At 35.4% G+C, this 23,780-nt stretch overlaps 1 protein-coding gene across 7 annotated transcripts in view; it reads right to left on the bottom strand.

Moving 5' to 3' along the window:
* Nucleotides 1–484: 484 nt before the first annotated feature.
* The window catches only part of METTL8 (methyltransferase 8, tRNA N3-cytidine), a 55,559-nt gene continuing 32,263 nt past the window's right edge, over nt 485–23,780 (bottom strand). For 5 of the 7 annotated variants that reach the window (XM_082763143.1, XM_082763141.1, XM_082763144.1 and 2 more), the window contains 10 exons: nt 20,666–20,824; nt 18,336–18,427; nt 12,773–13,161; nt 12,135–12,184; nt 9,530–9,593; nt 9,059–9,198; nt 5,169–5,275; nt 5,010–5,075; nt 3,989–4,215; nt 804–933 (listed from right to left, as the gene is read on the bottom strand). In XM_082763143.1, the coding sequence (XP_082619269.1) occupies nt 4,025–4,215; nt 5,010–5,075; nt 5,169–5,275; nt 9,059–9,198; nt 9,530–9,593; nt 12,135–12,184; nt 12,773–13,161; nt 18,336–18,427; nt 20,666–20,811 (1,245 nt within the window). In that variant the 5' untranslated portion in view covers nt 20,812–20,824 and the 3' untranslated portion in view covers nt 804–933; nt 3,989–4,024. Of the gene's footprint in view, nt 934–3,988; nt 4,216–5,009; nt 5,076–5,168; nt 5,276–9,058; nt 9,199–9,529; nt 9,594–12,134; nt 12,185–12,772; nt 13,162–18,335; nt 18,428–20,665; nt 20,825–23,780 lie in introns of all 7 variants that reach the window. The other 2 variants (XM_082763146.1, XM_082763147.1) reach the window with 2 other exon arrangements.

The following is a 23,780-nucleotide window of genomic DNA, read 5'->3' as shown; positions in this document are numbered from 1 at the left end:
ATGCTAACTATAATTGTGATTAGAAGACAGATTTAATCAACTTTTGGCAGATTGTCAAGGGAAGAGCAACTGACACATCCCTGATGCTTAAAAAAATAAATAAATAAAATTAAAAAAAAAAACACACATGCCAAATCTTTGTTCCTAACATGGAGAGAAGTTTAGATACTGAAAATCAAAGTGACCTACGTTATTAACAATTAAAATGTTTAATATTTTTATAATGCATATATATGTTTCATTGCTAAGGTTGTTCTGACACCCATTAGGAAGAAGTAATGGTTGATATAGGAACCGTCTATTATCATTGCCACCAGTGATACACCACACAGACACCATAGCCTAAGGTATATTTTGGTCTAAAATAATAAAAAACAGCCAATACCGCTGTATTAATTGAACATGTATACTATTCATTGCATTCACACAGAAAGAAAAAGTAATGTGTTCTGTACAGAAGGAAATAAAACTGTCTTGTTTCAATCTTACAAGTAAGCCATCCAGCAAACTTTACTCCAAATGTTTGCATATATAGCTCCTGTGGAAACAGCTCAACTGTCTACCATGCACAGGAAAAATGGGAAACAAAGGATATATCAGTATATCAAAAAACACACCAGAGCAGTCAAACAAGACCACACCACAAATAATAATGAAGTAGCAAAATTTATGTTAAATGATTACCATTGGTTTTTCATACAAATTTCACAATGGTTTGTTACAAATACTTAGTCATTTTTCAACAGTAGAACCTGCAGATTAGCTGAGTTACAAACAAAAGACAAAACAGAAAGACAGCAGTTCCCAATATAAAAAGCAAGTTGTCTTTCGTGTCTGGAGTTTCTGTTGTCTCCTTGTCTGCCCTGCATTTTCTTTGTCCTCTTCAGATTCAGTGGATCTGTAGATATTGCACAAGTACATACACTGGTTTTGCTGGAAAACAAAACAAAACAAAACCACAAATTGTTATTGACTAGATACCTCAGAATTAGTGAGGGAAAGAAGGTTGGTCACTTTCTTTTTTGTTGTTGTTTTAAACTATATAGCTTTCTTGTTTTTGCTTAAAAACTACGTGAGATAGAAGAACACCTAGTCTAAACCAGCAAGTGCCGTTCTCATCTACCTCTACATAAATGTAATGCAGTATCATTGGAGATCACAAAAGAAGCCAAAGCCAGTGAAGCCAAAAATCAAGATTATCTTTATGTAATTGGTATTCTTCCATATTCACAAGTCTGCCTTACCCGCACAGGAAATCATGCTGAACCAAACCAAACCTACACAATCATTAGCAATTAACAATTAAAACATTTATATAATGTATATTTACATAATTTTATATTATTAGAGAGTCCAGGCATGTATCTCATTAAAGAAGTACAGATTTCAAAAGTAATACTGAGAACCATTTATGTACTGGGCACTTCTTTCTTTGCAATACCCTAATTTTTCTTTCCCCTATAGATTAACAATAAACCATTTTAAACTGCACTTCCTATATTATTACCTGCAGCTCTTTTCTTTCTTTCATTTCAGTAGTTCTACTGACCTTACTTTTATATAAATATTTCCAAAATAATCAGTTTTCCCAACTAACAAAAAGATGTTTTTATTTTATTAAAAAAAAACAGTCCATTATTAAGCTTTTGGAAAACTGAAATTTTATAAAGTCAAAATACAGAAAGAATTTGCATCTGGGTAGGACTTATCAGGAAAGATATCTTTCTACCATTTCCCCTTTTATCAGTCTTAAAAGAGTTTGGACTAGTTACAACTCTCTTTACAGTGGATATTCTACATTCTTACAAACAGTAGCTGATCTTATTACTTCTACAACAGGCACCATTCTTCTAAAAGAGCCTGTCAGTACTTCATCTGCAATGCGCAGAAGAGAAACAGCCAATTTTGCTCAAGGCCATACTAGAATTTAGGGTTTGGTTTCTTCTGATGTCATATTTTTCTTAAACTAACAATATAGCATATTAAAATCTTGCCAGGATCAACATATCAGTGTGAGAGACAAAGCAAACATGCCTCTACATATGGAAAATCTACACCATACACATGAATAAGACTGTATGATGCTCAAAAGCTTATCATCACCATCACCTCCTGGAAAGTTCTACAACTGAAAATAATACTTTGTACTAGACTCAGAGCTATGCATACTGCAAAATAAAAATTAAATTACAAATAAAAGTTGCACAGGGTAGCAACTTCTTTAAAATATAAGCAAATATTTATTTGCATTTTCCATGAAGATGCTGTTGTCTCCTAAAACTGATGGCCTCAAGAAACACAGCTATATTTTAACCCCTAAACTGATTCATACCACAAGAGCTTTATTGCAAGGTACAGTAACACAAAGCTAGCCAAAACTTTGCTAACCAAAGCTTCCTAAGCTACTTAATTCATATAACAGTATCTTACTGTAATGGGAGCTCAGAATACACAAGAAATGCAGGATAGGATCCTACCTTCTAAAACCCCTTATTGTATTTCATTCTTGAAATAACTGGTTTTATGGAAATTGTGCAAGTCTTGGAAATTTTGTCTAAGAGGATGAAGATACTTAACATGTAAATTTAGATAACTTCTTTCTTTCTAGAAGACAATCAGTTTTACTTAGCTTAGCAGCTAACAATTTGAAAAAAAAAAAAACACACAAAAAAACCATGGTTCTCAGCTAGAACATGCTCAGCCCTCAGACTGAAACAAAAGTAAAAAAAGAGACTGAGAACTAGATTAATGGCACTCAAAACTGCATGCATGTCATAGATTATATGCATTCTATATCCTTGTTGAAGTAACACAAAATCATTGAAGTATTATTTTATTAATTCAACTGTTTCTTATCCTGTCTTCCTTGTGGCTAAGTGATTGTAAAATCACACTTAAATAGCAGAAATAGCATCTTTTAATACTAGCTCAACTGCCTCAGTATCGTGGTGTGCCTCTGAAAGCAATACTCACATTTTGGTTTTCTCCTTAGAAGCACGTGACATTTTAATATAGTCCTGTCTCTTCATAGGGTCAATACAAAAACATTGCCTTGTTTCTAAGACTCAACCCCTAAGAAACCAACCTCTCTGTGTAAACAACAAAAATATTTCAGCTGCCATGTAGACCACCATTTTAGTGTGATTACATTACCCCATAACAATATTAATAAAATGTACTCTGGACTACTCTTTTTGCTCCTCTCTCTAGCCTATTGCACATCATGAAAATAATGCTTATATTTATCCCCGCTAATGTTAACAGTGCTTTGGTTTCAGAGCTTTTTTGGCATTTAGGGCATTCTTTTCTACATGATGTTGAGCTTACAACCTACAACACTTGAAATATAACACGTGTTACATAGCTGTTACACAAACTTGAGTTTGGCATGTTTCTGATAAGCACATAGATGCAGAGTGGAGACCTCAGAGGAATAAACCAGCCACAGTGCAGGATGACAATCACTGACTAATCTGACACCCATGTGTATCACATGCAGTTAGTATGAAATAACAGCTTTCATGCAAATCAGAAACAGATCTTGTCTTCATTGTTTATGCACCAAGAAACTTCCCCCAAAAGAGGAAATACAGTTGCAAGACACACAGTTGTTAAAAGAGACATGACTCAGAAGTCAACACAGCACAGCTTGTAACAATAGTGAGAACAGATATTCTGATTCTTTAAATCTCTGTAACAATTATGCTTCAGTAAAACTTAAAACATTTTACATGGTGTGAATTTCACCAAGAACAAGATATATCCTTATACTTATTGACTATTCACATTACAGGAAGAGTACCTGGTTGCAGTTATGACCAAATTAATGTATATCCCTTTATTGCATATAAAGCAGAAGTCAGAAATACATATTTTTTTCAGATTATTCTCAAATACATACATTTACAAAATGTCAGGGAAAGGCTTTTAATTCAATATATTTCTCCTTTTCACTGGCTAACACAAGATTTATATGAAATATACATACTTAAATTTGTTTCCATTTCTGAAGTTCATGGTACAGTTATCCATATGGATGCTTTTTCATGGCTTCTTCAGAATTATTCACAGATAACAGCAATGGTTTTTGGAACTTGCTTTGTACCCAAACTCGCTGCATTTTCACTTTTTTCTTCCTGTTTACTTGTAATCGCCGATCAACTAAATTCTGTACTTCGGTTAATCCAGCCAAATTGAACATGTTCCATATCTCATCTGTTTTCTCATACAAAGAATTATTGCAATTAAGAAGAAAAAAAAAAACATTTGTAGAACGTAGTAATTAACAACCGGCAGTTCAACCAAAGATAGAAGTAATTCTGTTCCGTGATTTGAGAGATCAGGGAAACTTACCATAGTAAGTCTTTTGTTAGAAAGACATTTTCACAGCTCTCTATTCACATTACAGTAAAAAAAAAAAAAAAAAAAAAAAAAAAAAAAAAAAAAAGTAGTATGATGCTCACTTTCACAATTTTCAGCAGCTGAGCTATAGTGCACCAGTCTAAGCTGACTGCTAACAAGACTGGATGACTGGAGGGGCAAAGAGCAGTAATATCCATAACAAGGAATTTAAGTTTAGCTCTTGGAGAAAGAGCAGCCCCATACCTCTGACTGACCAGCACAGCAGAACAAAATATCAGAGTATGGCCACCAGCTATCCTTCCAAGCATGTTTCTCAGTTTTAAGAAATATATTAAGTACACCTTTAAATAACAGAATTTGAGAATATCATTAGACACAAGACGCTTAGTCAAAGAGAAATTCCAGTGATGTCTGCAAGCAATCTTGAAGTACCGCAAACAATCTTGAAGTACCCCAGATGCAACAAGCATATGCATGTAAAGGGAATTATTTTCTCACAACATTTAGCTTTGGGCCTTGTAAAAGCAGAGAATCAGAAAAGAAGCTCATAAACCCTTCTTTAAATTTCTGTTTTAAGATGAGCTTTTATAACCCAAATCATCTTAAGAGACAATCAACACTTCCTATTAAGCTAAACCATTCCATACCTTTTGTAAAGAAATATACTCTGGTTCCATCTCCTCGTACATAAAAATTTTCTGACAAGCAACGACCTAAGGAATTAGAACAGTAAAGAAAAAGGATGTGTCATTTCTTTCAAAAAGAGTTTAAATAAACAGTAAGCTACCAAAGCATTCAAGAATTACCTTTTTTAAAACGAAGTTGAGCTGTATCATATCTTCCATAGTCTCGAAATAACAACATTCCTCCAGGTTTCAGTAGTTTAGCCAACCTATTTATAACCCCTTGCATCCTTAGAAAACAGATGAGATACTTGTGATATTTGCAAACTTTTTTTTTTTTTTTTTTTTTTTTTTTTCCCTAGATGCTTGAAAAACATAGATTTACAAAGCTACAATGAGATGTGTCCATGTTTACTACAAAAAGGCCAAACGCTAGCGAACAGGAAGAGCTCCTTACAACAATAGGGAAAAAAGGAAGAAGGAAAAAAGGGGGGACAAAAAGGGAAATCAAACCAAGCAAAAAATCAAAGAAACAAAAACTCCACCAACTCCCATGACAAAAATTTATAAGAAAATGTTATTAGAGAATACAAACTGGAAAGAGAGTCCTTTACCTTCACTTCAACAGAATCTCAAGCTAAAACACAACTCCTGAATATATGAGTCATATAGGTCAGGTGACAAACAATGAATGAACAGTCAGCTATGTGCATTGGTGAGCTATGCTGAGCCCTTCCACTATAGACAGCAAAACCAAGAGCTTGGAAGGCTGACAAAAACTTATTGGATTTCTTTATTGAGGTACTGATCATGCATACAGTCAGCATCTGAACCCCTAATGGTAGAAAATGGAAAGACAAATACAAGTAGTACCTCAGGAGAGTAATCCAGCAGAACTCCATCTGGAGCTACTGCTAGTTATAGGAGGAAAGTCTGCATCCTCTGAAACGCTGACACATTTGTGAGTCTTGATCATAACTAACATCATCTTCTCCTTACCAGGATCACAGCAGGCAGCTGTATGAATAATAGGAGTAAGTACCTTATGTGGTGCTCTTTGCTTTTACTAGACAAGAGCACCTTCATTATCATTTTTTAACCTTACCTTGGAGCTTCTTATAAGTACATTTGTATTACTCTTGAAAATACCTTACTAATGAATAATTGCTTGAGTTTGCCTCACTCTTTCAGAACCACATAAAGGACTCATGTTTTCCAAATTCATGAAAGACCACAAAAGGCACTCTGTACCTAGTGGGCTGTAAAGTAGAAAAGTCCATATGCCTAAGTCAACCCTTGTTCCCACATGGAAGTGGACAGACCACAGAGAACATACAGATAGGTATCATACAAATACCTATCCATACCTTAAAAGAGTTAAAAGAGCAGCAAGCCCTCCTCATTTATGCAAAAATCAACATACATTTACTGCTAACCTTAGAAAATCCTTACAGCATGCCTGTCACTCAGGCAGCCTCACCTCCCTTGAGGTCAGAACTCAAGGAATAACACAATTTAGTCCTCATGCAACAACAGTGCAGATATCCTGACTTGATTTTTAAGGGACAGAATTAAGAGGTAATTCAGCAGAAAATAGCAGCATATCTCAATAAGTAAATAAAATAAAGCACACACTTTTTGAGCATGGAACTTCCTCAGACAAAGCCAAGTGTTTTAATAGTTCTCCTCTTTGCTCATGCTCAACACAGGCAGCCAAGTATCCTGCCACAGACAGAAATATCAGCACCACCTACAAATAGGAGACCATTCAAACAGGTGGCTGTGCACAGAACTACAGACGCTGCCTACATAAATGTAAGTTTTACACACAGAGAAAAAAAAATGCATGCACAAAAAGTGAAAGTGCTTTGAGAAATCTCATCTGGTAGGACTAGATCTGTTCAAGAGGACTGGATCATATTAATTCCTTTCAAATTCCTTGACCAATTCTTAGAGGTGACTTGTAGCAAGTGAATTGAAGTTATTACCTACGAAGTATAAAAGCAGTGATTACCAAAAATGAAACACAAGAGCCTGAGAGAAATCACTAAGTAGCAATTGTGCTGAACACAAATGTGTCTCTCTATTATGTATGTTTTTCACTTCTCCAAAGAACCTAAGTTCTGTACCATCATTCTCTTGGCTTTCTTTTTCATCTCCCACTTACAAAATTTTCAGAAGAAAACGTATACTGAATAACAAGGATCTGGATTACATTTGTCTGTGTGTAGTCACTTTAGTTCTTGGATATGACAGTAGTGACTAACAAATCTTGGGAAAGTGGATCTTATCACACAAATAATTACATGGACATCTTTATGTGTATATATATGTATATATATATATGGATGTGTGTACACATGTATTCAAAAACATCCATGTGAGCCTCTGGATCCTGACATGAGGAGGAAAAAAAGACATACACATTTATACTCAAATGATGAACGGGAAAAGACCCACAGAAATTTTGTCAGAACATCTGATTACTGCTTCTTACAGACAAAATGATTGAATGAATACATCTCTATTGTCCAATTTCCTTCTGGCAGCATTACTGGAGTTACAGAGATCTGAAATCTACTGCGTGAATTGTTTTTGAAATCTGGACCCAGGCTTCACATGACTCATGTGCTCATCTCTGAACAAACAGGAAGGAGCAATATCCTATATGGGAAAGATTTTTCTGTGAAGCTAATCGTTAGTAACTTAGGCAAGGAGGCAGGGAAACAGTTCTGAGACTTAGGCAAATACTGTCCTGTTTGCCAAGCCCATTTTAATGACATTCTTAAAGTAGTAAGTGTATTATCAGACATGCAGCATGTATTTCCTTTCTTATGATTTGGTTAAAGGAAGAGTCAAGTAGTTTAACTTACATACCCTCTTTTGCACTTCTATTAAAAAAGGTATTTTTTTAAATCAGCCAGCTTTACCAGTTTGGTTCATTAGACACTGAGAGGCATTAGTAACAAGGTTAAGAGTTCTCAACATAACGCTCCGCATGGAAATTAGATTAACTTCTTCAAATCCAAAAAAGTTAAAAAACTCTGAATGCATCTCAGCTTAAAAGGCCTGTATGTATGCATCTGTGTGTGGCAAAATCAGCAAGCTAAATCCTTATCAACATACTGTTAAGGTGTTAAAACATGAATATTTGGTTTTGATCACTGAAAATATATATTACTTTTTTTTCTGGAAGACTGGTTTGTTTTTGAATTTAAATCATAGAATCATTAAGGTTGGAAAAGCCCTCCAAGATCATCTGGTCCAACCATCACCCTCCCACCAATGTCACCCACTAAAGCACATCCCTCAGCACCAGGTCCAACCTTTCCTTGAACACGCCCAGGGATGGTGACTCTACCACCTCCCTGGGTAACCGTTCTAATGCCTGACTACTCTCTGAGAAGAAATGTCACCTAATTTCCAACCTAAACCTCCCCTGGTGCAATTTGAGACCATTCCCTCTAGTCCTATCACTAGTTACCTGTGAGAAGCAGCCGACCCCCAGCTCCCTACACCTTCCTTTCAGGTAGCTGTAGAGAGCAATAATGTCTCCCCTGAGCATCCTCTTCTCCAGGCTAAACAACCCCAGTTCTCTCAGCTGCTCTTCATAGGGCTTGTGTTCCAAGCCCTTCACCTGCTTCATAGCCCTTCTCTGGACGTGATTCAGAGCCTCAATGTCCTTCTTGTAGTGAGGGGCCCAAAGCTGAACACAGTACTCGTGGTGCAGACAGCAATTTTCTTGAAGCACTGCTACATTTAATGGGGGTGTACTTAGTTACAATATACCCCTTTTATTTGATGGAGACAGGAGGTTCACTAATGAGTGAATTCACTAATAGTCTGACCAGCTTTTCTCTCAAAGCCTGAAAACAGGAAACATTTAAGATTGGATTTGGATTTTGTTGTTGTTGGTTGGTTGTGTTTGTGTTTTGTTTCTGTTTTTACAACATAAATATCATATCTTGCTAAATAATAAATTAAAGATTCATCATCTTCCTTTGATATTCTTGAAAACCTCTAGGGATAAAAGAGATTTAACCTATTTGCTTTGCCCTTTAGTCTTCATTTACCTGTCAGGATGAATAGTTGAGAGCACAAAGACAAGGAGAATGACATCCAGGATCTCATCTGGAAAAGGATAGGGTAAAGCATCATCACACACATCATGAACAAAGGCAGAACACCAGGCTGAATTGTAGGACGAATGCGACTGTCAGGAACAAGATGAAAAGAGGCACAGAGAGAACAGTAGTAGTTAATACGTTTACTATGACTCAAGAAACTTTTTTCTTCAATTATTCAGCATTGTAAAACACCTCACATAAAAGCCTATTCTGTCTGGTATCTTACTCAAGCTGAGAAGCAAGCTCACTGATGGTATTCATTTTTTCTTGTATAGAGTAAGACTTTGTTCTTTGGAATATTGAAAACTTCAGTTAAAAGTTGTCAAAGCTATCGCATTCTTTTTCATGAAGGCAGATTCCTGGCAGCCTCCTGAATTACAGACTTATAACTTACTCTAAAGCAAGCATATGAATTACCTTTACCAGCTCCACTGCTCCTGAAGCAAAATCACAACAGTAGAGGAAGGTTCCAGGTGTATTGCTAGGAAAACAAAACCAACTTCAGTTAAAAAATTATTATTGTAAAAGATGAAAGTCAAAATCAGTGTTCACAGAACTACAGAGGGCCTTTTGGGGTTCTCCACAGGTTTGATCAAGCACAGTTTATTGATGTCTAGCATGTGGAAAGCCACATAGGTTGTAATGAACCAACAGGCAGACAAATTCATAAGAATGCCAACATTCGGTTGGTATAAAATGGAGACTTATAGCCTTGCCAGGGAGGAAGTGAAAAAGAAAAAGAAAGAAGGTTGTAGAGGGCTGTCAGGATTGACAACAATGTCCTGGTGTTGTATCACATAAACGCACATGAATAGGTCACATTTTCTTACAAAAGCATTGGACTAACTCTCTATCATTAGCCCACGTATGCAGTATAATTAGCAACAAGATGTTGCTAAATGGGGAGGCAAGAGAGGGGCGTAAGGTTTGCAAAAGTCATACTCAGTTCTGTAAAGGTTTGGGTTCCCATGTGCCACCTAGCTGTGGTTTTGACTAGGTTAAACTGTATTGACTGTTTCCCTCCATTATGCCTTTTGTTTCATAAGCAAAAATGAGTAAGAATTTCCTGTACCACTGTTTTGCCTTCCTCTCCCATCCACAACTAAGCCAGGCGCAAATTTCCTTGTACCATTCATCAGACAATAGTAACTCAAGGGAGGTGTTTTTTTTTCACCTCCAAAAAACTAGCTTAGAATAAACTGAGAAAAGCCCCCCAAAAAACAACTGAGGGATGACCTCACCATCAACTCATGATAAATTAACCTCTCCTAAAAATTATTTGAGATTTTGAACATACTGTTCCTTCGGAAATGGAATTACTAAACTATGACAGTGCTATGACTATAAGATCTCACAGTATATACAGCTGAGCTAGTACCCTTTGTCTGAGGGCTCTTCAGGAGAAGCATTATGGACCAAATATTTTCTATTCTTGTTGCTGAACAAAACTTTTATGAGCTCTGCAATCACGATGAGGGTTGGTGAGTTAAGGTATTTATTGTGGATGAGGACAAGCAGCCAGGCTTTGGACTCAGCCAGTCCCTTGGCAAAGGTCAAGCTAGTTACCTAATTGACTTGTTAAAATGTTATTACTTTCTTTTTTTTTTTTTTTTCCCCCCTTCTCAGAAAGCAGAATAGGAGTCATGTGGAAAGTCAATTTAAAATAAAGACACAGGTTGATCTGGATGGTTATTTCATGACCATGGTTTTGTACTAAAAAGCAGCTTAAATTTTAAGGAAATATGGGCATGCTGTGTAAGAGTTTGGTTACAAACCTAAGTCGAATATTTTTGTAGCCAGGGTGCAACCATACTTGACTCTGGCTTTTTTTTTCCATTTATACAAAAGGCAATTTTTATATTATTAAATTCAAAGTAAAACCAACTGTGCTTTAAAGTCAAGAAGTCAAGCCTGCTAAGAAGCAGGAGATATTTCAGTCAGGTCACATACAAGACAGATGTGTAAGTTGTCCAATGTACCAACCCATCTGAAGAATTTGCATAAGAATACAGATCTCCAGGAAAAATATTTTTTGAACGGATTATTAATTATGAGAAGTGCCAACGTATGACTAATGTTACATGTGAGGAAAAAACAAAAGTTTCTCCTATCTATTTTAATACAGATATTTGGTGTCTTTTTCCTATGTAGTGATGTAGTGTTAATTTCCAAACTTTTCATATGACACAGGGCTTCTCTTTCAGACTATGTTGTCTAAAGCAAAACGTGTTTTAGGATGAAGATGCATAGCTAACACTAATAGGTTTCATTTATGACCCCGGTACATCACTCAGTTCTTCCTGGTCTCTGTTTCCATATCTGCAAAATGGAGTATTTTTGCATCATCATGATGCTAGCAATCAGAATTCATTTATACAATAATGAGCATGATCTCCTGAAGGCATGAACAAAAAGAAATCTATTTCAATCCTTGATATCTACACAGCCCTTCCAATAAAACCTTCCTGCCTACATGGAAGGGAGGACATGCTGTCATAACAGCATTTTCTAAAACCAGAAGCTAAGTGGATTAAATGTTTCAGGAAATTAAGTAATGCAATACAGGACTTGTGCCTTCCTTGACACTAAAACCTGAAGCAATATGATAAAGTGTGCCAGCCAAATTCAGAAATAACAGAACTTCTCAAGAGTAAATCACATCATTATTTACTGTCTGTTTTTGGCTCCTCAAAGAGGTATCTGGTAGCCTTACAGGAGCATATAAAACAAGGGACATGAGGATATTTAACCTGTCTGAGATTAACTACAACAAATCAGCCTGAATGCACCTGAAAAAAACACTTATCAACAAATATGGTCCCCTGAAGACTATGGGCTGAACAGTATGAGGAGTATCTTGTACTGATGCTAGCAACACTGTCTGTGGTCTTCAAACACTAAGAATTTCAGGGCTGTAAAGCAGTCCAGTCAACAGTTCCTGCAGCACTAGTTTAGCACCAATGTTTGAGTAAAATGGAGATGAAAATGGAACTTCCATATCTGAAGATATGTCACTACATACCATATAACTTTCAAAATAGGAAAGACACTATTTCCAGCACCACAGCCAACCTAAAATCGTAAGAGGAAAAATAAAAGTTAATATAAATGAGCAAATAAAACCTTTTTTTTTTTTTTTTTTTTTTAAATCTTAGTTAGTAGGTAGGACCCATCCATTAGACTTGAAAGTACATTGGACAGAAAAGGTATAAACAGCTTATACAACAGTTCTCAAGTCACTGTCCCTATGACCACATTTCTCCTCAGTATCTTTCCAATGCTGTATCTCCTCCAATCTTTCCAAGAATCCAACTCTCAAACTGCATAGGAAAATGCAATATTTTTATGCAATTTTTCAATTTCACCATTTGGCAAGAATATGTCAAGTATGGAGAACAAAGCAGTTTATGACAGAATTTTTCCTAAGAAATTAGAAATCCAACTTCCACTGAAAATGGAATCTGATCACCAATTCTGATTTGGGAGAAACTTTAAAGGGAAAGCAAAGCAAAGATCCTGGGTTCCTCTGAAAGTTTCTGCCATAAATGAATGTAGTACTTCAAACTCTAAATGTTTACTTTCTTGATAGTTGCTAAGCATCAGACTTTTGAGCAATTACATGGAGCTGAATACAATGGATGAAGCATTTGAGTGTGTTACCTCTAATATTCTGTAAGTGGCATCACTACCAGGGAATGATTCTAGCCTGCCAACTTCTTCTTCACAGTTTTGATTCTGAGGGTTGTCAGCAACAGATTTAGATTGGTTTTTATTATATACATATCCTTGTGCAAAAGTAGAATCATCTCCATAACTTTTCTTCCAATACTTTTCTCTTTCCTTCATTCCATTCTTGTGTGAAAAACTGTTGGTTGTATTTATTTTTGTGTGTTCTGAAGATCTGTCCTCTGTTTTCAGCTGTTGTCTCATTTTTTCTGGAAGAATTTCTGGAAATTCCAAAAACAGCCAATTGCGATCCTTGAAAAAGTTATTTCTGTGAGTCTTGTAAAATTCATTCCAATATTTACTGGCTTCTCTCTCATATTTATCTGAAATTAAACCAAAACAAAAACTTGGTGACTATGAGCTTTGCTACAGAATATTGTAAAGCAACATGGAATTTGGACCTCAAATTTAGTTTAAAAATGTGTAGTTTCCCATATGGTATGCATCTAAACAAAAACATACAGATTTGGGGTCTCAACTTGGTCTACTCTAAAAAAAAATCAATGAGTTTTTAATAAGATTTTATCTTGCTTAAGATGGGACACAGAGGCTTTCTGCATTTTCCAAGATTTATGAAACTATGAACAATTACTAAGTTATTGGTAGCTAGTACATCTCTAAAATATATCACTTAGAAATCCAGTTCTGTGAACTGGAGTGATAAATGTTACTGCATAGCCAATAGGTAGGAATATACTCTTAACCATTCAACAACACACTTTTGACAGATAATACATTCCGAAGCAACATATTGGCTTTCTTTGAAAATACTTCAAAGAGTCTTACAGCAGACCTTTGTGTTCACTTTTAATTTCTTATTGAATCATCAACGAATAGGTTTGGGATGGGTTTCACACAGTCAGGGAATTGATATCCCTTCCCCAGAGAAGTCTGTCTGTCTTGTTCTTAAAATACCTCCTTTCATATAGGTTTGTCAACTTTCTCCTGTAAGGTATTACGATCCCTCACCATCTGTACAGTTAGAAACCTTTTCCACTAGCTAATCTGAAATCTACTTACTGCAATTTAAGTCCAGCAATTCTTGTCCCATTAACAAAGTAGACAGAGCAAAGATTATTCATTTCTCTTTATAACACCTATGTACTTGTTTTAAATCTTTTGCTATGTCTCCCATAAACAATCTCTTTTTCCCCCTGCAGAAGTAGTGATTTTTAGACTTCTGATCATTTTTATTGTTCTTCTTCAGACTCTTTCCAATTCATCTTCTTCTTTTTGGTGCTGTATTCTGGTGAAGTCATTATCAACACGGAGAAAAAGTAGTATTTTATGAGTCTTACATGCTGTAATCCTGTTTATAAATCCCGACGTGCCATTTTGCAACAGCATGACACTGCTGATTCAGCTGGTGATTCACCACAACCCTCAGATCTTCTACAAAATGACTACCTAGCCAATTGTTCCAGAACCTAGCTTTCCCCCTCACCCCCTGCAGGGAATTATTCCTAAGTAAAGTATTCTGCACTTATTTTTTATCAGATTTAACTCTGTATCTTTCAGAACCCTTTTTTCCCCCTCATAATTTGCTGAGATATCTCTGAATCCTAATTCTGCTCTTCACTGTAATTGAAACACCTCTTCAGTTAATATCATCTTCAAGTCTCCCATTCTTGAAGTGACTAATGAAAACACCAAGCAGTACAGCAGTACTAGACACAGAACAAAATGATCCTCTGTCCAGCACAGCTTCCATTCTCAAAGGAACTCTCTAAGTATTCATTCACCAAAAAGCAGTTTCATTAGCTCTTGCTTGCCTAACTTGCCTATGAAAATGTCAAGTAAATAGTAGTCAAAAGCCTGAGTAAGGATAAAATTCAGGACATCTGCTGTTTTTAACTTATCCCCAGGGCTCATAACCTTCTCAAAAAGGAAATTAGCTTGATTTTACATGATTTATTCTTTAAAAAAAATGTTGCTGGCCAGTATTCATCTCCTTTATTCTTCCAAACTCAGTGTCTACAAAATGTGGATTATCTGTTCCAATATTTTTCTAGAAACAGGAACTATAATTCTCTGACTCGTATCTCTTCCCATCTTCCTTTATTAAAAAAAAAAAAAAAAAAAAAAAGGTAAGTACTCTGTTTTCTGCTTTCCTGGTCACCCATATACTCTATGGATGTACTTTGTATCCTGTTCTTTCTTGGAGGCAGAACAAGAACTTTCCTTCTTCTCACTAGCACTAACTGTGCTGGCAACTGGACTGCAGCTAACCCTTTCAAAGGAAGGCTGATAAAAAGATAAGAATTACTGCTTTTTCAATATCTCTTTGGTTGATGGTTTTCCCTTCCTTATCCTACCTGTTAAGTACCAAACCAAATCTTTATCTTGTTTTTCCCCAGTTCCAAAGCATTTACTGGATTGTTTCTCATTACCCTTAACATCTCTTACAAAGTGTACAGAATCACAGAATCATCTAGGTTGGAAGAGACCTCAGTATCATTGAGTCCAACCTCTGACCTAACACTAACAAGTCCTCCACTAAACCGTATCGCTGAGTTCAACATCTAAACGTCTTCTAAAGACCTCCAGGGATGGTGACTTCACCACTTCCCTGGGCAGCCCATTCCAATGTCTCACAATCCTCTCAGTAAAGAAGTTCTTCCTAATATCCAACCTAAAATACCCCTGGCGCAACATTAGCCCATTCCCCCTTGTCCTGTCACCAGGCACGTGGGAGAACAGACCAACCCCCACCTCGCTACAGCCTCCTTTAATGTACTTATAAAGAGCGATAAGGTCGCCCCTGAGCCTCCTTTTCTCCAGGCTGAAAAATCATATAATCATAATGTACATCATATAATGTGTTGTCTTTTTGATTTTGTCCCTATTCACTCACATTAACCAGTTAATTCTTTTAATACAAATGAAAGAGTAAATATATATAGCATTTCTACTGCTCTCATTTATATCTTAACGTGCCATTTCCTAAATCATTACAGCTTTTCAGAGATAAACAAGGCTGCAAATTATCATTAGAGGCACAGACAGGCAGTGGGAAGTGGCAAGGAGGTGGCAGAATGCCTTGTCCTAGAAATCTGAATAATTTTTAGAATTTAACATTTAATACATTCAATTGTATTATTAAAGGGCAAGACCCAGCCATGCACAGCAACTGTATTTATAATCTAAGTGCAGAGCTGACTGAGGCTCTATATACCAGATTTCAATAGTGAAAGTTAGACATTTATAGAGATTGCTCAGCTCCAATTTAAGGAACAAACCACTTACTCCAAAGATTCTTAAATCATTATCGCCCCTTATTATAGTCACTATTTTTCTACAAGTTCGCTCAGAACCCTTGCACTTAAATGCCCACTGAGCTTTCCAGATTTCAAAACTGAAAGAAAGCGATTGCTAAAGTCAGCCATTCAAATTGTTTTAGTTTAATATTACATAGGTTCAAGTGCAAGAATGCTTTCCTTTCTCTCACTGGTCACTCCTGCACAGGCACACATGCAGTATTATTACCATTATATATTTTTTCCCCACACAGACGTTACAGAAACTGTGATTATATCAACTCTGGAAGAAAATATATATCTTTTTCTGAATTCATCAGAAGATAACATTACATGTTTCTCATCAACAAGACTATAATTTTCACTTTGCTTTGTTAATCTGTACGTTTCCTGAAGCAGAGTGGGCAGTCACCCTATTGGCTCATAAGGTTTGTTATATATTTTTGTCGTTGTTGTTCCCTCTACCCCCTCTCCTGTTGAATATTTAAAAGCCTGACTACTACATTTTCAAAAGCATGTAAAAATCACAAAACTAATTAAGATATAACCCTTTGAGACAACAACAACAAAATCTATTTCTTAGTCCATTTGATTTCTCTCCTTAACAGAATCCATTATGACTTGTATTTCATACACTGGCAGTTAGGCCTGAGAAGAAACCGAACATGCTAATAAGTAAATCAAGTTCCTAAAAGTAGCATCATATATTTGTTCACTTTCTCTTGTTTTACTGAGGCTCAACAGAATGATTCTATTTTAGTGCCATAATAGTATTGTTGAAATCTGTCTTTTCTTTCCCCTCCTTACTTGCAGTTTCCAAGGCCCCAAAATAACCTGCTCATTAGCTTCAGACTAGTTCATTGTTAACACAAATAGGCCAAAATGTTCTTGCAGAATGAAGTTGAAGCTTTCTGAAGGAACAGTATCAGCAAAGCTCACCTATTCAAGCTCTTAACAGAGAGGCATTCACAGGAAACGTTCTTGGATACTTTTATTTTTTGGCAATAGACAAATGCCTGATTATTTCAATTCTCACCAGCCCAAACTAATTTCTAATTGACTGTAGGTAAATAACAAAAGGATCCATGAGCTATGTGGTTATGCTGTTTACTTTTAAATCATGAGCTCTTTTTCAACTTTTTATACAAAAACACTGGAAATACTATATGCCAGTTCTGAAAAACAAACATTGTACACCTGGATTAAGATAAAGAATGAGAGAGGCAAGAACAGAAAAGGGCAAGATGACAATCCCAGAGCATTTAAAGCGATGAAGGGCACACAATCCAAAGTGCACTCACAGGTAATTCAAATACACTCCAGCATGTGCCCTAGTTATATCAATAAAACTGAGAACAGGGTCATAACGACACTATCTAATTTGACATATTTAAGATACACTAGGTAAACTGTTGCCCAGGACATCAAAGTAATTGTTTTCAGAGCATCTTTCTAATAAAAGAACAAATTAAGAATCCAATCTTCTACGTTACTATCAACTTAATACTCCAGCTTTATATGCAAGTATTGAAGAGTTCAGTCTAAGGTTTAGTTTGCCAGTTTGAACCTAGAGCTATCATTCTTCAGAAATGCAGAATATTTTAAGTATTCCCTCTGAAGACAGGCATGAAACTTAATCATTTACAGAACAGACTCAGCATGATGTTTTGAAACACCTTCCACATGCAGTGAACATGCTGCTTCCTGAAGCACTCCTCGCTCAGCCTGGCCCAGGCAGCAAGCTGGGGCCAGCTGAGACCAGCGCAACTTTTGTGACACTTACTAGAAATATGGTGCAATGTACAAACACTAGCTCTCTAAACAGTCCACAAATCATTAAAAAGAATTTGAATATTGTACATGGGAATTTTCATCCCTTCAGCACCTTAACTGTGTGCAAATTCACTCCCTTTGGTCAAGTTAACAGTCTGTGAAGCAGAAGCTTAATTCTGAAGAACTGCAAAAGGAGTCAGAACTTGCAACTGCTCTGTACTGATTTAATTGACTTACATATATTCTGTTGCTCCCACAAAAGGCAAAGTTGCTCAAAGAAGTAACTGAATTTTTAGAAAAATAAACCTTAGGACAATCCTTTGAGGCAACAAAGGAAAATAAACAAAAATAGATTTAGACTGGAGAACGTACAAATAAAAGCAGTACTACCAGATTTCAAAGCATTATTAAATGCTTTAGTAATTGGCATTGAAATGCGATTTTTAAAGCAATTAAGAATTAGTTACCTTGGTCTTCCAACTGAACTTTCTCAAGTGAGTTCTCTGCTGCTTTTTCCTTTGCTTGCTCCTCCTCTTCTTGTGACCACTGCATATGGTCCCTGCAAAAAGGTAATTGAAGAACTAGCCTTTAAACACAACCTTCCATAATCATCTTCTGAGGAAAACAGTCACAAATAAGCTACATCGTCTCAAGTCCACTTGCTCTTAAAACACAAGCAAACAACCACAAGGAGACCTACAGAGTTAAAAACAAAGTTTCAGTGTGTGATAGACAAAGATAAGTAGTTGGGTAAAACTCAAGTGAAATGATTGAGAAAAACTTCCAACTGCAAATGGTCTGAAGGAGTAGGCTTTTTTTTTTTTTTCTTAAGAATAGGATTAACACATACCTTGTCAATTGAGTGGGTTTATAGAAATGTATTTTCAGCATCCAATTAGAACTGTATTTAGTTAGATTTAATAACAGGCTTATCAACAAACAACCTTATGCAAGAAACTTCTCACATTACTAACATTTATGATGATGAGAAACAAAGGTCATCCAGCAAAAGAATCAGCTGTTTCTGAAACAGGCAGCATAATCCACCTATTCAAGCAGAATAGGTGGAATTGTTGAACGAGATTTTACTTATCTGGGGAACAGAGATAGGAAACATTTTTAAAAAGGAAGAATGAGATATCCCTAATAAAAGACAAACAGTGCTGCAATGGTTCCAGAGGCTATGCTACCTGTACATGTGTAAAATCGTTCACTAATGTCATATTAATTCATGAAATAGTCACAGAACCAAGCAAAGACCTGACCCTGATGACCAAACTGCATTCCCTGCAGATTCTGTTTGGATAGAGGCCACAACAGGGAGTGCCGAAAAACGCACTGGCAGCTTTCAAAACAAATCATTTGTCCCTCCAAATCTTTCAGTCTGAAGAGTTTTAGAAATCATATTTAATTAAATTATATAATTCAGATAATATGTTAGATCCTAATCCTTAAAAAAAATTAACTGAAAGCCCATGACTAAAATTCTACTGCTTACTATGGAAGAAGGAACCATGCACCAACTTGAAAAGAGTCCACTGTCTCTAAAACCAATCAAGCATCTTCCTGTTCTGTGCTTGGAGACATACAAGTAACTTAATTTTTAGGTCTCTTACGCAGCAAGCCTAAGCCCTGAAATTTGTAATCTGCTAACCCTGTGTTATGTTACCCATTAGCATTTGGTTATCATTAGTTACATCCAGACCCTTCTCAGCTATTGTTAAATCCTTGCTCAAAAATTGTGCGAGTCAGAATTCAAAATATATTTTCAAATTATGCAGAAAGTAATTTCTTGTTTAGCTTTTAGATTCCTCATTTCTATTTTCAGCAAATATCACTTGTTCTTAAGTTATGAACTACAGGAATAAAAAAATTCCTTGTATTCCTAATATCTTAGAAAGTTATTTTTCGATTTTGTAGATAGGTTTAGATAGTCTTTTAAAACTTCCATATCGTTTACTGTTCTGTACACTTTATCTTATTCATCTCCATTTCATAGAGAAAAATCTATTCAATCTTACCTCATAAGACAGTTTTCAATTGGGTTGACCAGCATTCTCACTGTTTTCTGACCCCCCATTAGTCATAAAAAATACCTTTTAGAGATGGAAATGCTCTGTTGCTTATCATGGCAATTATTATTCTTATTAGCACTTGCATGTTAATATTTTCTCTGCTACAAGATCACTTATTACGATTCTTTTTGTTATTGTTGTTGTTTTGGTTTGGTTTTTGTTTTGATTTGGTTTGGCTTTTTTTTTTTTTTTTGGTTCAGCAGAGATTGCTATACAGTTCACAACTACAAGTACCGTTTTCAATACATCTTCAGAAGAATACAACTTACAAGTTCCTTTTGATATGGTGTCAATTTTAGAATATAGTGCTAATCCATTATGCAACTCTATTGTACCTAGATAATAACTTTCTGCCATTACAACATATACTAATTATTCTCCACACTTTATGTTTCCTAATTTATTACTGATGTATAACAATATTTTGCCTCTCATTCCATGATTATCTACTTCCTCAGCGGCTGTTTTACGGAAGTCACTGAAAACTCGTAACTGTCAGGTTACTTGTGACAGTCTGAAGTTCTCCCTAGCACTACCTTTCAATATCCATTCTGTTACCCCATTGCTTTGTATATATATTAATATATAAAAATATATACATACATAATATACATACATATATCAGCATGATATATATGTATAGATATACACAGATATTGTTATTCATCGTGGTAAATAATATACAAATACACAAGAAAAGCATCCTTGAACAGACATCTCACCACATGTTGTGCTCAAAAACTTTAGACGGATCAGTTAAAATCCGTGATCCAAGTGGAACAGCTGGTCGTCGACTACTTTGGTGCCTCTGTTGCATCTTGCTTTTTCTCTTCAGACACAAAGCAGAAAACCTTGTAATGAAATTCATTTTGTTCAGAGATCTGAAAACACAATTAACTCAAATTACAGTTTTGCTGTAACTTCGTTGTTTATGTCATTTAGATGAGAAACTGGTCAAATAATCAAGAACCAATATCAGCTTTAGTAATAATCTTTTACTGTAATGTCAATTTAAATGCCTTTTAGAAAGCAGCAACATCCCCTGCATGTGCTGAAGGCCCAAATTGACCCAAAGTAGGCTACTGCAATAAAATCAGTTGAAATATAAATTATTTCATTATTTGGTATATTTTCAGAGCCTTGTCAGACCATAGGAAAAAAAAAAAAAAAAAAAAAAGAATTCACAGTAAAACTATAAACCAAGTTTGACATTGTACCTTTAAAAAGACAAACAAAAAGTCATCAGTATTGAAACCACTTGTTCTAATGGGTACATACTGCCATTGGACTTGACGTTTTTCACCTCACTCACTAGGTAACAGCAAAAAATGTAATTCTAGAACTGTGACTGTGGTTTTATGCTTTTAGACAGGAAGTGAAAGATTCAAAAAGTGTCAATATTATGCACCAGAAAGCCTTCCAAAATTTCTGCTGCGTATTTTCCTTATCCCTGCTCAATGCTCCCTTTGAAATGAATGGTTTTATAGGTTAAACTTCTATTCATGCAACTTATAAAATGCTTGAGATTTTTCTATTACATGTATAACTGCCTTCTATTGCTGTATTTTACTTTACATGGAATCTCTTTACAGAGTATTAATAGTAAATGATAACAAGTGTGTGTAGCTAGTACCACAAGTTTGTCTTTTTTGTTTTGTTTTGTTTTTGGTTCTGGCATATTCTTGTTAATGTAGGCTTTCTGGGAGATGAGTAAAATGAAATACTCCTCCACCTACTTTTACTCTGATGTGCCTTTTGTTCTTTTTTCCTTCAGCTGCTCTGCGTATGACTTTAAAAATGATTCTTAGTACCTTTTTTTTTTTTTTTTTTTTTTTTTTTGAGTGCTTCTGCTGTATAAGCCACGCATACAAATTTAGTGCACTGGAAATACAAAATGTAGTTGCAAAAGAACAGGCACAATTTAAACACACACATTATTAGAAAACATTCTGTGCAAAAAGGTTACAAAATGAAGATTTTTATCTTGAGGAAAATACTACTATTTGATCACAAGCATACTGTGAATAAAAAGATTAATTTGTACACATTGATACAAAGCCTGGCAAAGAAATTACTTCAATTAAATGAACAATTCCTTACTTGAGGTGTACTTTTGAATGAGTCATACTTTTAAAAGGGCCTTGTTTATTCAGTTTAAGCCTACAGAAAAACAACAGGGGAAAAAAAAAGATGAAATTTTCTATCTAATTCTATCAAATGTCTGCCAATGCCAAATATAAATACTGTTATATTTGAGCTGCTGGGACTGCAACATGCTATCAAGATGTTGGGCATTATCATACAGGCAAAATGTAACATTTAGACCTATCAACTAAAAAACCCTCACACCACTAGAACTTCTTCTAATTTGATGATTTTATTAAGGTACATTTTTTTGGTTGGTTGGTGGTTTGTTTTTTTTAATTTTTTTTGGGGGGGGGGGCGGAGAGGGGCTGAGCAACTAAAATTCCAGCTTAAACTTAAATTACTACAAATCATTCATACTTCATATGCAAAAGCATGTATGTATGCATCACTTCTCATAAGATGAAAAATTATTAATGCATGTGAAATACTATGAAATGATATCTACAAGGCATAAAAACTAACACAAGTTAGTTTTTAGTTGACAAGTTTTTCAAAACATATAATTTACATAAAAGCAATGTTGATAGACACAAATATGAAAAGAAAAATAAGTAATAATAAAAAGAAAAACCTGATCAATTATTATTATTATTATTAAATTATAAAAGTGCCTGGATAAAGATTCCATGGTCACATTGCAAACTGTTTACAAATCCTTTTCCTCCTTCAATCATTCAAAAGACCTGAGTTAGTATCTTGCATTTCCTGTGCCAGCATTTATATTCAACATAAAATACAATGATTCAGCTGCTAGGCTAGTCACATAATTTTTCTTGGCTTTCTAAATATCTCAGTAAGAACATGACAAGATGCACAGATGGGAATTATATAGTCAGATGACTAAAATGATCCAGCATCAGTAAAAATCCAGAGATGTAGCTCTTTTTATGAGAATATGATCCTGAGTGATAATTGCACAAGTTTAGCTAATAAATTCTAAAACATCAAAAAAAAAATATAAGGACACTGGGGTAAGTGGGGGAGTTAACTTTCCTGTTGCATCCAGTGATAAATATCAAGGCACAAGCACTCACATGTCCTTAAGAGTTAGTGATCAGAAGATCATGAGATTAATGGGCAATCTGGCTACTGGAAGGTCCAAAAAGCATTTAAGTTACTTGGAAGCCTAATTTTCATTTTCAGAAGGGAGTAATTCCTTGATTGTTTCTCTAATAGATTTCGTTAATGAAATAGACAACAACCCCTTCTCTTTGTCAGATAGGATGATCACATAGCAAGAAGTGTTGTCTGAAAGAATAAAGACATAATTTCCTTGTTCACAGCCACAGTCAGGAAAGCTTTCAGTCTGATTATCAGTCCAAGCAATCCAACCTTCACCTTTAAGGATATTCTCATGAAACCGCATTACACTGAAAATGCCTGTTTTGTACAAGCTTTAACTGTTTTTCAGAAAAAAAAAAAAAAAAAAAAAAAAAAGCTTTAAGGAAACAATGCACTAAGTGACCACACTCAAAAGCAAAATGGTAGATTTTTTTCCCACTGTAGAGCACTGCATTTTAGCCTTTAAAAATTTGTTATTGTTACAAACATAGATCAGCTTTGAGAAAATCCTCCTCTCTTCAAACAATCTAACAGGATTTTTAGTACAGCTTTTTGAAGGTGGACATGCAGGTACATGTATCATCTGCCACACAGACCACAAATTAAACATTTCTAATTGATGTTGGC

This window comes from Aythya marila, assembly GCF_965140915.1.
Source record: "Aythya marila genome assembly, chromosome: 6".
NCBI classification, from domain to species: domain Eukaryota; kingdom Metazoa; phylum Chordata; class Aves; order Anseriformes; family Anatidae; genus Aythya; species Aythya marila.
The sequence above is the reverse complement of the archived record's forward strand: the minus strand, read 5'-3'. Positions and strand labels throughout refer to the sequence as shown.